Consider the following 18,897-nt stretch of genomic DNA (forward strand, 5'->3'; position numbering starts at 1 on the left):
ATTGCAACAAATCTGACCAAAAGAGGGCACTCAAACACCATTTTACAGTGATATTCTTTGTCATAAAAACATTTAAAATGCACAAACTGCACACATTACACAAACCTAACCCTGTCGTTGGTGTATCCCGTGTTCCTGGTAACATTTTGAACAATCTAGTTCATTTTCACAAATAATACTTGCATCAACCCCAATGCTCCATGCACAGCGATCGTGCGTAAGCGGAAACCATGACGTCATATCAGCTGTTTTGACCCCCAGTGCAGTCTGTCGCAAGTGTAGACGTCATTTTCGGTTCAGGAATACATCACGGTTATGGTAGTAGCACTATGCATGCACTAGCACTGCATGTACAGTAGTGCGTGTGTGTGTGTGTGTGTCCATTTTACGGTTTGCGCTGCTTTGGACACGAGAAAGTAGAACGCAGAGCATGGCGCCATGAGCTGAGCGCGGGCACGTTTGAGATCAAAGGCACCGTGTTTGAGATCAAAGGCACCGAACATGCAGCAGTCGGAGAGCGGTGGAGGGGCGGCGACTTCTGAAGTCCAGCTCAACGAACAACCCAACGCGCTCATCGCGTGCAAAGTGTGCGAAGAGCTTTTTAGTGAGCAGCAGTTAAAGGTAGGCGTGCACGCGCTTTGCTTTTACCCCGATTAATACCCGGTTTATCGCAGCGGGACCTGATGTCGCGGAAGTGAAAGCCATAAATTGTTGCTCCTAAAATGATTCATAGTGTATTTACTGAAGTGTGACTTGTGGGACATGCGCATTGCACTAAAAAAAGTACTATGGTACTACATTGCTTTGTGGATATGTACCATGGTAATACCTTGTTATCTTGTTCATGGCACGGTCATGTTGTTCTTGGTTTTTTTTTTGGATATTGTATCATGACAGTATAATGGCTTTTGCATAAGCACCATGGAAATGCAATGTTTTGAACATTTACCTTGGGAATGGCATGTATTTTCTAAAATGCACCAAACATTCATTGTACTATCGTACAACCATAGTATTTTTTGGACATATTACATAGTACCACAATATTTATTTTGTTAGACTGCACAGATGTAATCTACATGAATTTGAATGAGTCCATGCCCTGCAGAAACGCTTCAGGTCTGATTGTGGGCCTTGTGAGTGTATTATCGACCTTACCTTTAACAGGAATACATTGTGATTTCACTTGTCTTGGTCATACTTGTAAATCCTTGCTTTGATTCATCACATATCTTCTACATCTACTAGCCATGTGAGACCCTGGTGCCATTATATAAGCCACTCTGAATTAATTTTGATTTATAATAGACTTATAATAGCCTATGGTTACAATAAGGGGTGTTCTGTACATAATAGAGCAGTGCTTCAAACTAGATTTTTACATTTTCTTTAGAAAACCTGCCAAAACTCCCTACCATCATGCTTGGCTGCGTTTTGAGGGGTTGCTAATCCATTGCCAATCTGGCGTTTTTAAATGGTTGCTATGAGGTTGCTGTGGTGATTTGTTTGGTTGCTGATTTTTTGGCCCAAATCATAAGAGCCCATCCCAAGTAGTAATGGGAGAAACAACGCTTTTCGAAACTTTGAATCAATTGAACCAATTGCTTTGCAAAATTATTCACTGTTTTGAAGCACAAGAAATGCCAAACTCTGGCGATGTCTGCTGAATAGAATGATTTAAATGCATTAAAATTGAAACAAATGATTTAAAAAGGCAAATCTTTCTTAATGATGTGATTTGTTAATCAACATGGTCCATTTTCCAACGTCTCCCTCATTTTCCCTTCTAATAATATATTACCCGTCGGGGTCTCTCTTTGGTCAGGGTGTTTGAAGCTTCCACAAAGCCTTGGCTTATTTTAGCACCACACCTGCTTTACTGCTACAAAAGGACATTCAATGAGGAACCAAACTCTTAGAAAGATCATTGACCGCAGCTGCTCACATGGAAAATAAAATAAACCTTTGTAGCTTTTTATTTTTCCACTGACACTGAGGTCAAAGGTCGATCGCTGTCTTAGCTCATATTTATACCTTGAAGCCACTTATAAAGCAATTGTTTTTCTCTGTCTTGCATGACTTTCATCCCAGTATTGCTTAAATTTAGGCTTATTATGTAATATAATTTCCAAAGAGATCTATTTTTAGCAGGAACTATCCCATAAGAACAATGGAAAATGTTAGCTAAGAAGGCCAAAGTGTCTGTCAGACTGACTAAATTATATATACACAATCTGCACTTTTCCATAAGACGGAGTAATAAAAAACTGATGCGAAGGTGAAAGTGTGTTAAATGTTAAAAGACATTGCTCTTGGTTTATTATGCAGAGATGACTATAATATTTAGCAAAAATTATTTACATTTTAGCATTCTTGAATATCTATGATACTTTTTAAAAGCTTCTTTTTTTTTTTACCTTAAATAACTAAATTGTGACCAATTGAAATGGTCGGCATTAAAATACATTTGAGATTTATGAATCTGCATTGTTCTAGGATCAAGCATTTCAGTGTGCATTTTGTTATTTTTTTTTTAAATCTAAAAACAGTACACAGATTTATTAGTAGGGATGCACCGATACCACTTTTTAAGGGTCGAGTACGAGTACCGATATTTTTTTCCTGGTACTCGCCGATACCGATGCCGATGCCTGTTGTACTGGGGGGGTTCTCCTTTTATGTGGCAATTTTCTAAGAACAACACAATGAGACTAATGAACATATCAGCATCTTTATTTTCAACAACTTAAATAAACTTAAAAAAATAAATAATTCTTATTGTGCTTATCACAAATTTTCAAAGCCCAAATTTCACAGTGTCCAATAACCTCCAAAGGGCAAAACCAAGGACATAATGAATGTAATTTTTACCTGCCTGTCACAAAGTTGTCAAAGTGCTAAAGAAATCACAGACAACAAGACAATCAAATTTGTCATAAAGTGCCAAAGAAATCACAGAACAAATGTTTAACATAACACTGAGTAACAATGTAATCACAGCCGAAAGTGTAAAGTGAAATATTAGAGTGTACTATTAAATCTAGCAACACTATAACTGCAGGAAGAGTGTTCATAAGAATTAAGAAATATAAGCTAAGGATATACGTGAGGTATCGGTCTTTGGTATCGGGGTATTTTTACGAGTACGAGTACAAGTACATGAGCTTGGTATCGGGCCCTATTTTTTAGGGAAACGTACGGCTAAAGTATTTCAGGCAAGTCTTGACCGCATTACAGCTGCGCCAAATGATTTCATTTATAGATTCATAGATTCTTACAGCCCACAAAACCAAAACCCACAACGACACTGACAAAACAAATAAATATGGTAAACAATAAGAAGAAATGGCAAAATATTTCCATGTTTCTTGCCACAAATAAAAATTTTATTATGTATGAAAAGCACATACTCTCTTCCTCCCGCTCAAACGCACACAAATAGGCCTACAGTACGGACACACACTCGCACAGAAACGTGTTGTCAGCGCTGCTCTGACAATTTTATCAGTAAAATAGTTTTACAACTTAAAAGCTACATGAATTTCTCACTAGGGATGTTAACCAATGACCGTTTGACCGATGGTTGACCGTAACAACGTTAACCGATCAAAGTTGTCAGTAGTCGGTTAAAAAAAAAAGTGATCTCTAAATTAGGCTATTATAGACAGTGGACTAAACGCTACTACAGTTAGCCATCTCATTCAAAGATATTTCTGTGCGAAGTGAACAAATCCCTCACACTCAATTTTTCATAACTCGCCTGTTTGTACTTAATAAACCAATAAAAACATTTGGCGCGAGGTCACAGCGTTTGGGTTCACGCGCTCACAAGGTTTGCGAAAAGTAAAGGCTACAGGCTAAAACACTCGAGGTTATAGAGCCAGGGCAGACGACAGGATGAAGCGTGCAAAGAAAAGTAGTGTGTGGGACCATTTCACCAAAAAGAATGACACAGATGTAAGTTGCAACTTGTGTGATACAGTGCTTAAATACAGTAGTAGCACATCATCTATGATCTATTACCTGAAAACGCGACACCCGCATTAGATTTGGAAATACATTACATCTAAATTTCAGTGGTAACAGATAAGGTGATGATGATCATCATCTTTCTTTATTATTGTTAGCACTAACGTTACCTCAAACTAAAGCGGCGTCTCTTCGGAGCTGTCATTTTCTTAAAGGGGACCTATTATGCAAAATTCACTTTTAGATGGTGTTTGGACATAAATGTGTGATGGCAGTGTGTGTACACAACCACCCAGCAGTGATAAAAATCCACCCACTCCTTTTTTTTAAATCCCCATAAATCATAAGCAGTGTCTCCCGACGACCTGTTTTCAGAATGTGGCTTTAGTGACGTCACTAAAGCCACAGGCCCCGCCCACGAGTGTTGACAGACACTGCCGTTCTAACATAGGTCAGGGGTCACAGCAAGTTTAGAGTTGTACACATCCGCCATTGCTGCACCGACGAGAATGTTGTGTAGCTGGATGTATTAATCCTCATAGCTCTATTTATTTACTGGAGCGATAGACCTAACGTTATTGATCATGGCAGTAATGAAAGTGAGAGCGCACACTTTATTACAGTTCAGGGGAGTTGTTTTACGGATATAACAGTTACAGTTGAGTTTACCAGTTTATTAAGCACCCCCTGAAAAGGTGTGTATAATATTTGGTTAATGTTAGTTGTAACGAGTGTTTTTTGTACTTCGCTGTGTAACGTTATGTTGATAATAAATAATGAACGGGAGAGGGAGAGAGTTTATGGATAAGACTTTAATACGGACTTCTTATAAAGTGTTTATTCAGCTCTTACAGTGATTTTCTGAAGTGAAATTGACACTTCTTTTGTTTGAGGTACAATAAACTTCATTGAACTCATCAGTATATTTTTACAACATTCGGACACGGTCCGCTAAGTTACAACACAACGTGGATAAAAGCAAGATGGAAAAATAAGTTATAAGCGTAATTAAACTAGACTATACCTGTTCAATCTCCATACAGCATATATTATCTCAACTCAACTCAACTCAACTTTATTTATAGAGCACTTTCAAAACCACAAGTGGAACCAAAGTGCTGTACAGAAGGTATAAAAGAAAAAAGTAAAAACAAAGACATAAAAACAATGCAAACATATGATATAAAAACTTACAAAGCATTGTCAAATGCTAAAGAGAACAAGTACGTTTTAAGCGCACTCTGAAAAGCACCCAATGAAGGACAAGTTTTTACAGACAGAGGAAGGTCATTCCAGAGCCTAGGAGCTGCAACAGAGACTGCCCGATCACCTTTACATTTTAAACGGCATCGCGGAACCATGAGAAACAATTGATCATAAGAGCGCAGAGATCTACTTGATTGACAGCGGCTGATTCAATCAGTAACATACTCAGGTGCTAGGCCATGCAGAGACTTAAAAACATACAACAAAGCTTTGTATTGAATTCTGTATCGTATGGGTAACCAATGTAATTTAATTAAAACCGGAGTAATGTGCTCCCTCTTCTTGGTGCCCGTTAAAAGTCTGTCAGCTGAGTTCTGAACGAGCTGCAAGCGGAGAAGAGAAGCCTGACTCACACCCAGATACAATACATTACAATGATCCAAACGGGATGACACAAAGGCATGAACAACCTTCTCCATATCGTCAAAAGATGGATAGATTTCAATTTAGAAATTGATCTAAGATGGAAAAAACTATTCTTAACGACAGCATTGATTTGCCGGTCAAATTTAAGCTCAGAGTCAAAAATGACACCAAGGTTTCTCACGGTAGACAATTTTTTCCCAGGAAACAACCCCAGGCAGTCATCGTCCACACAGCCCTTATTTCCAAATAAAATCATCTCTTTCTTATCCTCATTTAATTGGAGAAAGTTATTCGCAAGCCAACACTTAACTTCGGCCAAACATGCACGGAGAGACTGAATGGCACATTTATGCCCATGTTTCAGTGGTAAGTAAATTTGAGAATCATCCGCATACAGGTGATACTGAATCCCAAATTTCTCAAAAATCGAGCCTAGAGGGAGCATATAAAGGGAAAATAAAATTGGTCCCAGTATAGAGCCCTGTGGAACCCCACACACAAGAGGGGCAACAGAAGAAAAATAATCCCCTAAACTGACTGAAAAAGTCCTATCCTTCAAATAGGAAGAGAACCATTTCAGGGCTAAGCCCTGAATACCAACCTGATTCCTAAGACGACCAATGAGAATGTTATGATCAACTGTATCAAATGCCGCTGTAAGATCTAACAAAAGCAAAACAACACGGTTTCCAGAATCAACACCTCGTAGGATATCATTAGAGACCCTCAAAAGAGCAGATTCTGTACTATGACCGGCTCTAAAACCTGACTGGAATCTAACGGCGATGTTATTCCTCATTAAAAAGTCATTAAGCTGTGCATGCACAATTTTTTCCAGTATCTTCGAAATAAAAGGCAAATTTGAAATCGGACGAAAACTACTCATGTCAAAGGGGTCTAAGCCGTTTCTTTTTACAAGGGGCTGAATAACCGCATGCTTAAAACTAACCGGAACAACACCAGATGACAAACTAGTATTCATAATAGACAGAATACTTGGGCCAATTGAATCAAGTACCTTCTTAAACAGAGAAGAAGGGAGCACATCACCAGGAGACCTGGTGGGCTTCATATGAGCAGTTATATCATTAAGCTGCTGCAAAGAAACAGGCATAAAACAGGTTAATTGGTCCGTAGGGTCAACATGAGCAATACAATCATTGGCAACAGATGAAATCCGAGATCTAATTCCATCAACTTTACCAATAAAAAAGTTTAAGAACTCTTCACACATCTTAGCAGAAGGAGTGAATGAAGGAGTAGCAGTAGGATGAAGAACAGCATTTATAGTCGAGAAAAGTACTCTAGAATTATTACAGTTTCTGGAGATGATATCAGAAAAATTATTTGATCTAGCCAATTTAACAGCTCTTTGATATTCGTTCAAATGGTTCTTCAAAATCTCATAAGAGACTTGTAAATATATCTTTGACCCATTTGCGTTCAGCCCTCCTACACTCCTGCCTAAGAGCGCGGGTAGTACTGTTCAACCAGGGCTGTGATTTGACTTTTTTTCCCCTGACTTTGACAGGAGCCACAACATCTAAAATCTCTAAACAAGAAGTATTAAACTGATCGACCAACTCTTCCAAACCCATACAGGGAGAGTGTGACTCGATCAAAAGAGACATTAAAAGCAGCTGAAAAACTACTAGCTGTGCATGGATTGAGTATGCGAGATGAAACCGAGGCAGAAGCAATATTACTCGACGCGCTGTGGGTATTATCTGGCTCTGTGGGCATCATTGTCCGACTGCGGGTCGAAATGAACACGGCTACGGAGAGTTTATGTTTTGATATTATCATTCCGTGAGATGAGAGATTGTCCTGACACACGTCCTGCGAGCTCGTGAGGCTCCGCCCTCTGGGCCGGCAGCAGCTGCTCATTTGCATTTAAAGGGATACACACTAAAACGGTGCGTTTTTTTGAGACACAAAAAGTGACAATTTAAACATGCTGTAAAAATTATCCGTTGGGTATTTTGAGCTAAAACTTCACATACACACTCTGGGGACATCAGAAACTTATTTAACATCTTGTGAAAATGGGCACAATAGGTCCCCTTTAAATGAGACCGCGGCAATGTTTCAAATGAGCTTCTAAAGCTAGCCTAACGCCTTTATTTTCAACGCGATCACCTTGTACCCAAACCATTTCGAAACTAAGGAGCCATTTGTCCTCTGATTACATACAAGCTCCTCGGCGCTGCGTTTGCGGGACTCATGTTTCGCGCTGTGGGGGATTTAAAAAAAGTTACGTGAGTGGAAGGGTGAGCGGGGGGCAGTGTGTGTGTGTGAGCGGGGGGCAGTGTTTGTGTGAGCGGGAGGCAGAGCGGCAGAGAGATGGGACAAAGTTGCGAAATTAAACGCGCGCCTCGAAATGGCTGTTATTTCAAATAGCGTAGTGTATTTTAAACTAATCGGTTAACCGGTTTCAACCGGCTAATGAGGCTCGGTGGTCGGTCAAGAATTTTTTTTGTTTTCGCCATCCCTATTCCTCACTAGTGAGGTAATAACGGCGCTGTTCTTGAAGCAGATAAACTTTCACTATTAGTAGAGACTCTACTGCCGAACACTGTTGAGAGACAGATTCAGGTATTTAATACACACTCACTCTCTCTCTCTCTCTCTCTCTCTCTCTGTGCTATCAGTGGCTCAAGTCTCCGTTACTAGCTCTAAAATGAATTAGCAACGGAGGCATGGGATGAGATGCGAAAGAAATTAGTCCCACACACAAGAGCATTTCAAGGACAAAAAACTGACAAATGTCTTGAAATGCATCATCTGAACAGTGTCTTGAGGTGTGTTAACTGCAATAATTGACCCCGGTCGGTTGAATTATTAGAAAATAATGCTCCGCTCGCTTTGCTACCTAGGGTGTGCATTATTTTCTAATAATTCAACGACCCGTCGTCAATTATTGCTTACTTTCTTTACTTAAATGATTATTGAGAGAAATTATGAAATCTCCCTTTTCAGACTTTGAAAACATACAGATAAGCACATGATGATACTCAGATTTAAGAGCGAGCCGGTCATTTTTCATCTAACATAGACAGTGATTATACAAATTTTACTTTTGTTGTATATGTTTGACATTTTGTACTGTGTTCAGCTCCGTAACTACATGACAAGTGAAAAGAATAGTTAATGGGAAAGAAAAGTAATAGTTATTCGTGTGGATGTAACACATGATGAATGGCCATTTTCTATCTTCTAGGTCTGCCCTAAAAAGCATCCTTCATGCAGAAATGAAAATTGTCATCATTTACTCACCATCATATCTTTCTAAACTCGTATGGATTTCTCTCTTCTGCAGAGCACCAAAGAAGGACATAAAGATTGTGTGAAATTAATCCATAAGTCTTCTGAAGTGACATGGTCGCTATTATATTGCTACAGCTGCTTTACAGCAGAATCTGTCTCATCCATATTTGATGCAGTTTGCATCATAATTCGGTTACTTTCCTGTTTTATCGGGAAGCTGCTTTGAAACAATTTATATTGCATAAAATGCTATAAAAATGAAGGTGACTTGACAATCATTTTGAATGATGAACAGAGAATTTATCATTTGATCATCTGAGGGCTGTGTTGTCATATTTTATGTAGTTCTTTTGTGTTCATATGCAATTCATTAATACAATTTTTTTTGTACAATCTGATATTTACAAATAAGAAAAAATCTTACTGACTCCAAATGAATCTTACTGACTTTAATGTTCTGTGTGATTGCCAGTGTGTTGCTAGGTGGTACCTATGTAGTTGCTGCTGGGTGTTGGGGTGTTGCTAGGAGGTTGCTATGCAGTTTTGGGTGTTCTGAATTGTTGCTAGGTGGTTACTATGCAGTTTATGGGTGTTCTGAATGGTTGCTATGCAGTTGCTAGGTGGTTACTCTGCAGTTGCTTGGGTATTCTGGGTGATTGCTGTGGTGTTGCTGGGTGTTCTGGTGATTGCTAGGTGGTTACTATGTAGTTGCTGGGTGTTGTGGTGTTGTTAGGAGGTTGCTATGCAGTTGCTGGGTGTACTGGTGATTGCTTGGTGGTTACTATGTAGTTGCTGCTGGGTGTTGGGGTGTTGCTAGGAGGTTGCTATGCAGTTTCTGGGTGTTCTGAATGGTTGCTAGGTGGTAACTATGCAGTTGCTAGGTGTTCTGAATGGTTGCTAGGTGGTTACTCTGCAGTTGCTTGGGTGTTCTGGCCGGGTGATTGCTGGGTGTTCTGGTGATTGCTAGGTGGTTACTATGTAGTTGCTGGGTGTTGGGGTGTTGTTAGGAGGTTGCTATGTAGTTGCTGGGTGTACTGCTGATTGCTTGGTGGTTACTATGTAGTTGCTGGTGGGTGTTGGGGTGTTGCTAGGAGGTTGCTATGCAGTTGCTGGGTGTTCTGAATGGTTGCTATGTGGTTACTCTGCAGTTGCTGGTTGTTATGAGTGGTTGCTATGCAGATGCTGGGTTTTCTGGTGGTTACTCTGTATTTTCTAGGGTGTTCTGGGTGATTGCTAGCCTAGTAGGATAGTGTGTATGTTATGGTTAAGTTTCAGACATTTGAGGTGACTTTATACCTGCTTCAGTGTCTGTAGTGGAAATGTGTGCCTGTCTGATGTTTGACCACCAGCACTAAACACTACCTAACTGATTTAAATCATCTTAATCATTATTAAAGAGCCAGCAAAACACTGTGCAAATGAGACTGCCTCTGTGCTGTGAGCAAGCATGGGCAAATGTTTAAGCTGTTCTGCACTATGGCTGAGCGCACATGTGACTTAGCTTTTGTCCTGGGATTGACTCGGTCCCGTATGCATGATCGCTCTCGGTGTCTTTTCCTCCAGTGCTGCACTGTAAACCTTTGTTCTGCATTTTGCCCACTCTGTCTCCATTCAGAGCTGGTGACTGTGTTTGAGATTTGAAGCTAATGCACAGATGGTGCGTTCACCCTATGGCCACGTGTGACATGAAATACTTTTTCAGTTGATGCACGAAGCCGTACAGGCTGTTCCTACAGTACACAGAATGTATTTACACATTTAATTCAGGATTATAGAAGGTACGCAGTATAAATGAGGTACATACACATATATTACAGCTAGATTAAGTTTGCCAAGACAATTTTTGATGTTAGCTTGAGGAAGCATGGACAGAAAGTTTGAAGTAGATTTAATACTTTGAAATTTAAAGGACGGACAGACAGATTTTACTGTATTCTGGGTGGTTTCTATGTAATGAGTAGGGTGTTGCTATGAGGTTGCTAAGCAGTTGTTAGGGTGATCTGGATGGTTGATAGGTGGTAACTCTGCAGTAACTAGGGTGTTCTGGATGTTGCTAGAAGGCTGCTATGCAGTTTTTGGGTGTTGTGGATGTTGCTAGGGTATTGCTATGCAGTAACTGGGTGTTTTGGGTGGTTGCTAGTGTGTTGCTGTGTGTTCTGGTGGTTGTTAGGCAGTTAATCTGCTGTTGTTTGTGTGTTCTGTGGTTGCTATGGTGTTTCTGGGTGGTTGTTAGGAAGTTGCTATGCAGTTTCTGGGTGTTCTGAATAGTTTCTAGGTGGTTACTATGCAATTGCTTGTGTGTTCTGGGTGATTTCCATTGTGTTGCTGGGTGTTCTGGTGGTTGCTAAGTGGTACCTATGCAGTTGCTAGGGTGTTATGTGTGGTTTCTATGAGGTTTCTATGCAGTTGCTGGGTGTTCTGGTGATTGCTAGGATGTTGCTGGGTGTTCTGTGTGATTGCTAGGTGTTGCTATGCAGTTTCTGGGTGTTCTGGGGTGTTGCTAGGAGGTTGCTATGCAGTTACTGTGTCTTCTAAATGGTTGCTAGGTGGTTACTATGCAGTTGCTTAGGTGTTCTGGGTGATTGCTAAAGTGTTGCTTGGTGTTCAGTTGGTTACTCTGCCGTTGCTGGATGTTATGGGTGGTTGTAAGGAGGTTGCTATGCAGTTACTGGGTTTTCTGGTGGTTGCTAGGTGGTTTACTTTGCACTAGAGTGTTCTGGGTGATTGCTAATCTAGTAGGCTGCTATGCAGTTGCTGGGTGTTCTGGATGTTGCTAGCGTGTTGCTATGCAGTTGCTACAGTCTTTTGGGTGGTTGCTAGAGTGTTGCTAAGGTAATCTGTGTGCTTTTAAATAGAATATCAGTATGTTGGCTTTCTCAAGACAACATAAAGTATAATAAATCAAAAAATAAGAAAGTGTAGATTAAATTCAAATAAACGAGCATGAGAATAAGTATTGCACTGGTAAAATTGTGTTATTTAAAGCACTGACATTTAAAGTAGCTTAAGTGTCCATATACATTCATGGGGCTACTGTAGATAATATGTAAATCACTCATATGTTACATCATCATGCGCTTTTGTGCAGCTGTATATAAATATCCTCTGGTGGCTTATGTGTACCACAACTATCCGCTGTCTCACCTCCACTTGTCTTTGCATAACACCCATCTAGTGTCTGCTTGCCTTTGCATTTTTTCCATCACCTTATTTCGGTTTCATATTTCCATTTTTCCATTGAGTCAGATATGCACCGTCCTTCCATAATACACACGCAGTGCATGTACACAAACGGGTGATCAGTGTAATCTTTAAACAAGTACTGTAAGACTTGTGGGTTACTGTCTAACCATGCAGTCTTTACCATCAACACATTTACACACACAAACAAGGATGAGTTCGCCACAGTCAGCTTGTTTTTTGTTTTTTGTTGCTGTTTGGTGTAAATGGTTCCCACGGTCATTGAAAACCTGGAAATGTTGGGCAATTTTAAAACTGTGTTGGAATAATCAGTGTTAAAATTCATGGAAAGTTCTGTGGAAAGTTGCTCACAAGTCATAATGATGGCAAATCTTTGAGTCAGTTAAAAAGTATCAGTTGAACCAGTTTACACAATGGATCATAAGCAAATTGTTATGAATCAAAATGTGGTTGCTAGGGTGTTCTGTGTGGTTTCTAGGTGGTTTGTAATCAGTTCACATAATTAATCAATCGTTAAGACTTTATAATGAATCAAACTGATTAACAAGTAATCTCAATTAGGCATTGTTTTATTTATTTGTAAGAAAATTGTTATTTTTTTAATAAGGAAAGTTGGCCAACTTGGCCATAGTAGTGTAACATTTATTTTAAAACATACACTGGTTCAACTAGGCTACTGTACTGTATATGTTTGATTTATGTTGAAGTGCTTGCGAGATGTTTTTTGTCATCAGGCTCTCAAAAATGATATAAAAATTATATCGAATATATATGAATATATCGGTTATCGGCTTTCAAATATAAAGAATTATCGGTTATCAGTTTCGGACAAAATTTTCATATCGGAGCATTCCTAATGATAAGGTTACTTACAGTTAACAATTTAACAAGTCTAAGTTATTAAAAATGTCTAAGGGCTGCACGATTTGAGAGAAAAAAAATCTAATTTAGATTTTTCTGAAAAAGTTTGTGATTTAAATGTGGTTTTAAAATGTACAGGTTTTGTTGTTTCTAGAATTTGATGAAGTTTGGTGATTATATATTAATATGGCTTTAAAATAATATTGAATAATAATTACTAGATAAAAATATAAAGTTACAAACAAAAAACATATTACTATTGGGATATTTTACTGAAAAGTAAAAATATAATATTTAAGATTTTTAAAAAATAATGTATTAAAATAATATATAACTATAAAATTGCCATACAAACTTTAATTAATTATTGTCAAATGTTAATAATCGCAAAAAAGCTTCTTTTTTGTTCATAAGTGCTTCTTATTACGAGTATGGGATTGTTGCATGTTGCATTTGGTAATCACTCTAATAAATATAGCGATTTTGGTTTTATTTCTAGTGCGAAGCCGCGGGTTAATAGTCTGATTATTATGAAATAGTTTCGGTATCAGGGTGCAGTCTGTACACTTTCTGATAAAACAAGTGAGACTTTGTGCTTTGTTGTCACATTGTAAAAGAATGATGTTAGAAACTACTTAAATGACATAAAGATGTTGGGATGGAAAGGTGAGAGACGGTAGGATTGCCAAAGGCCTACACGGAAACATGCTGAAGGGAGAGAATGAGGATATTGGACTGAGTGATGTCATGAGTTTCCAGTTCCTCATTAGGATTAGTCAGCAACAAGGAATGAGAGACTGACAGACAGAGAGAAATGAAAGGAGGAGCTGAAGGAGAGAGAGAGAGAGAGGCGGTCCTCAACAGTATCAGCTGGACTATAAGCAGGATTAGATAAACCCGCGAGTAAAGCCATGACCTCGGAGCACTGCTAGAAACTTCTGCTGGCACGTGTGGCGGAGTGGCTTTTCGTCTTACGTTGGAAATCCCAATAGAGGCAGTCAGGTGATCATCCGCGGTGCTTCGAATGTAATCTGCAAATTCTTCTGAAACTGAATCATGCATCTTAAAACTACAAAGTGCAACAACTTGTGCCTGGTGGCCACAGCGGTGGACCATGAGATATTCAGTCGGCCACAGATTCGGGTAAGAGATCGAGACTGAAGTCGAGCTTTAGTGTCATTCGGACGGTTAGGTTGCATTGCATTCCTCTTTCAGGTTCTGCTGCTAATTTTGCATTTGTTGCATCATGTTTTTTTTATTTTATATTTGGTCTCCCACAAGCTTACATAATTGGTTTCTTTCGTTACTTAAACTAACCTGGTCGTGTTAATCTGCTGCTCCTGCAGTTCGTATTTTCCAGCTCTCCTGTTTGTGATGATGGCCTGTTTGGTTTCGATAAACAAAGGGATTAGAGGCTTGAAGACTGTTTTGTTTACATATTTGATTTTTTAGGTTTGGGGTTAGTACAATTTGCATTAAATTGATGCATTTAATGCAAAAGATTCTATTTCAATTAAAATCTGTTCTTTTGAATTTAATTGTGATATTTATATAAATAATTTAATATTAATCCTGAAAAAAAAACAATATGAAGCAGCACAGCTGTTTTCAACATTGATAATAATCATAAATGCATATTAGAATGATTTGTGAAGGATCAAGTGGAGTAATGATGCTGAAAATTCAGCTTTGATCACAGGAATAAATTACACTTTACTAAATATTTACATAGAAAACAGCTGTTTTAAGTTGTAATAATATTTCACAATTTTACTGTATTTTTTAATCAAACAAATATAGCCTTGGTGAGCAGAAGAGACTTCTTACAAAAATATTTTTAAAATCTGACCGACCCCAAATTTTGAGACCTCATTCAAAAAACTACAGCAAATTTCTCTCTAAATCATTTTGTGAGACCAATAAATAAACAGTCCTCACATCGAATGTTTGCAGGCAGGTGTTTTGCACACGTTATATAATACAATGAAAAGAGAAAAAAATCCTGCAAGCTGCTGTAGCTAGCAGAAAAATCCAATATTTGGTGTGATGACAGAAACACTACTCATTAAATCTTGAAATGAATGGATTTCTTGCATGTTACAGCATTGCCCTCAATGATTTTCCTTCTACTTGTTTTCATGATTGGGGCCCATAGGATTTTTTTTTATTTTTCCTTTCCGTACATGATGTTGGCATCCTCTTGCAATGTTTTTCCTTGAGGAAATTGCGTTGTTTATGATTGTCTTGTTTCATCAGTCCAGTTATTCGACACTTTTTTTCCCTCTCGTTTTGCATCATCAGGAGCAGTTTGAGGCTTTGTTCCGTGCGTTTGATCCAGACACATCGTTCCAGTTCTTCAGGAGCTTCAGACGGGTTCGGATCAACTTCACCAATGCTATGGCGGCAGCCGAGGCCCGAGTCAAACTCCATAAGAGTGACTTCAATGGAAAGGAGATGCGTCTGTATTTCGCTCAGGTAATAACCATTACAAAGAAGTTATATGGTTGATACCATGGTGCCTTATTTTTATACCATAGTACTATAGAGCGATCGCTTTAGAAAAAAATCGCGATCTCGATTCAAACACCCACGTGACCTTGTTCCTAAATGACAACGATTCTCCTGTGTCTATTAAACTTTCGACAAAATCAAAGCAGAATATTAACATCTGTTTTGGCGCTGATCCAGAGAACATATTATAACCATTACAAAGAAGTTATTTGGTTGTACCACGGTACAGTGATGGCACGGTATAGAGTATTTCCATGGTGCCTTATTTTTATACCATAGTACTAGAGCTGCATGATTAATCATTAAAAGATCACTATCTGGATTCAAACACCCACGTGTGTCTATTAAACCTTTGACAAAATCACACCAGAATATTAAGGTCTGTGTTGGCGCTGATCCAGAGAGAGCAATTGTCATGTAAAGCTTTAAAACGGCTTCACAAACAGTCTTCTCAACCCCACAATATCGTTATTTTTGTTAAAAATTTTCATATGATCACAGAAGTTCAAACACTGATATCTACGTTAGCGATCAAAATAGAGCAAATCACCTTTTGAAAGTAGCTTGATGCTTTAAATAAAGATTCATGTATCAATTACATCATTTCACATCATTACAATCATTCATTCAAGAGATTTGTTTAGAAATGCTGATTCATTCAGCAATGAAACCAATGAAGTCTTTATGAGTGAGTCATTGAATAATTCACTCTAAAAGATTTTTTTAAAGTAATAATTTTGTCAAAATTATAATTTTATATTTTAAATTAATTTTTCCACTTCCAAACGCACAAATATACAATAACATTTGAAAACCTATAATAACTGGAAACAACTTGTAAAAATAAAACTATTAAATCAAATAAGAAAATGTTTTTTTTTATAAATGTTGTTTACTATTTACTAGTAACACAGACATCATGCTAATTATTAATTGTAATAATATTATAATAACAATGAATAATTATGGGTAAAAAAATGTATTGCTTCCATTCAATAACAAGTGAGTCTTCAATGGATTTTTGACCACTGGTTTCCATTTAAAAATTCCGATCACCTTATGCAAAAAGGACAGAATGCATAGAAACGCCCTGCTAACCTGTTTTAGCGTTGTGGATTCCTGTAGCTCAAACAGTAACACATGACAGTAGAAACACACAGCTCATGGGTTTGATTCTCACGAAATGCATGATCTGATAAAATGCAATATAATTCGCTATGGATAAGTGCGTAAATGCAAATATTTTTTAGCTTTCTCCTTTTCTTGCTCTTGTTCTCTTGTTTGTTTTTGAACTGGTACCATCAGGTAGATGTTAGAGAGCCATTAAATCTCTCACAACCAGATTTAAAAACAGCTTTTTTCCCTAGAGCTGTGAACGCCCGAAAACAATCACGTAACTTACAATGTGACTAATCATCCGTATAATGCATCCTTTTTACTTACATTTCTATGACACATAACAGTGAACATTATTATTTATTATAGTGCTGCTGCATTAATGTACTGTTTACCATCAGAATATTCTGTTTTACTATGAACAGTGTTTACAATCATGCATATGTATAATACTGATGTTGTTTTTAAAGTACAACAGCAGTATACTGTGGTTGCACTACTGTTTATACTGTGTATTGTTTCAATTATATTTATATTGTTTATTATTATTCTACTAGTTATTTATCATTACTTATTGTTTCATTCATTTTTTTTAGAGCCGCTAACTCCATTTAGTTGATGTGTACTACTGTATGCATGCAATGACAATAAAAAATAATAAATTATATATTTACATTTATGCATTTGGCCGACGCTTTTATCCAAAGCGACTTACATTGCATTTCAAGGTACACATTTACATTCTTATCAGGTTTTGCTTTCCCTGGTAATCGAACCAATGATCTTGGCGTTGCAAGCGCCAAAGCTTTACTGTTTGAGCTGCAGGAAAATTGCTATACAGAAATATATATATTTCGCTTTTATTTGGTTCATCTTAGGTCTGACAGAAAGTAACAATAACGTAAATATAGTATAAATACATATATACATATAACCATACATTAATATAGATTAAGAAAAAGAGGAAAACAGCAGGCTTGTATAGTTACACACACACACACACACACACACACACACACACACACACACACACACACACACACACACACACACACACACACACACACACACACACACACACAAAGAAATAAAAAAATAAAATAGGAACTGAAGATCAATAAAGTTTCTCATTCTTGCAGTCGGTGCACATCGGCAGCCCTCGCCTCGAGCCTCCGAAACCCGAGAAGCAGTTCCTGATCTCCCCACCAGCGTCGCCCCCTGTAGGCTGGGCTCAATCGCAGGACGCCATGCCCGTCCTCAACTACGACCTGCTGTGTGCTGTGTCTAAACTAGGACCAGGTATAACCCATTTACCTCTTTTCCATGCTACACTTTGAGACTGTATACTTTTTGAGTGGTGCACTACTGTATATTTATCAACAACAACATATGCGGCATATGCACTACCATTCAAGAAATTAATCCTTTTATTCAGCAAGGACGCATTAAAGTGATCAAAAGTGACAGGAAAGACATCTATAATATTGCAAAAAATTCTATTTCAAATAAATGTGGCTCTATTCATCAAAGAATCATGGAAAATACAATGTCACAGTTTTCACAAAAGCAGTGCAACTGTTTTCAACACTGATAATAATCATAAATCTTTCCTGAGCAGCAAATCATCATATTATACTGATTTCTGACGGATCATGTGACACTGAAGACTGGAGTAATGATGCTGAAATTCAGCTTTGATCACAGGAATAAATTACACTTTACTATATATTCACATAGAAAACAGCTAATAATATTTCACTATTTTTACTGTATTTTTGATCAAATAAATGCAATGCCTTGCCCTTGGTGAGCAGACACTTCTTTCAAAAACATTAAATAATCTATATTAAGTTGCTACAATTTAGCTAATCCACAATAATACTTAATGGAAGAAATTATTTTTTAGGTATTTTCTTAAATAACAACCTATTATGCCCTTTTATAAAGTCTTGATGTTGTTTTCAGGCTCTACTAGAACAGGTTTTCCTGCTTAAATGTTGATTATTTTCCTCATATTCTCCATTGTTGCGGCTCCTCTCTTCCCAGTCTGTCAGTAACGCTCTGTTTACTTCCTGTCTCTATGAAGCCCCTCCTTCTGAAAAGCACACTGTGCTCTGATTGGTCAGCTGGATCAGTGTGTTGTGATTGGTCGAGCGCTTCTAGAGTGTTTGGGAAATGTCCCGCTCCTTACCATAACCGGCAGTTTAACACACGACTAACTAACTCAACCAGGCCCCGCCCCTTTATTCTGCGTATGAATTATTATAATGAGGAATATTGTGACGCGTTCGTTCCCGGAAGAAACTCAAGACTACAATGGAGGCGTTTCACTCATATAGA

At 38.1% G+C, this 18,897-nt stretch overlaps 1 protein-coding gene across 2 annotated transcripts in view; it reads left to right on the top strand.

Annotated features, from left to right (window-relative positions):
• The first annotated feature begins 223 nt into the window (after window positions 1-223).
• Window positions 224-18,897, top strand: part of rcan1b (regulator of calcineurin 1b) — a 20,151-nt gene continuing 1,477 nt past the window's right edge. Inside the window, exons 1-3 of one of the 2 annotated variants that reach the window (XM_077194844.1) lie at window positions 224-621; window positions 15,232-15,405; window positions 17,697-17,856. In XM_077194844.1, the coding sequence (XP_077050959.1) occupies window positions 502-621; window positions 15,232-15,405; window positions 17,697-17,856 (454 nt within the window). In that variant the 5' untranslated portion in view covers window positions 224-501. Of the gene's footprint in view, window positions 622-13,698; window positions 14,074-15,231; window positions 15,406-17,696; window positions 17,857-18,897 lie in introns of those variants that run through there. The other variant, XM_077194845.1, reaches the window with a different exon arrangement.

The sequence above is a fragment of the Siphateles boraxobius genome, unplaced genomic scaffold, assembly GCF_051911475.1.
Source record: "Siphateles boraxobius isolate OS27281-9 unplaced genomic scaffold, OSU_SipBor_1 33, whole genome shotgun sequence".
Classification (NCBI taxonomy): Eukaryota; Metazoa; Chordata; class Actinopteri; order Cypriniformes; family Leuciscidae; genus Siphateles; species Siphateles boraxobius.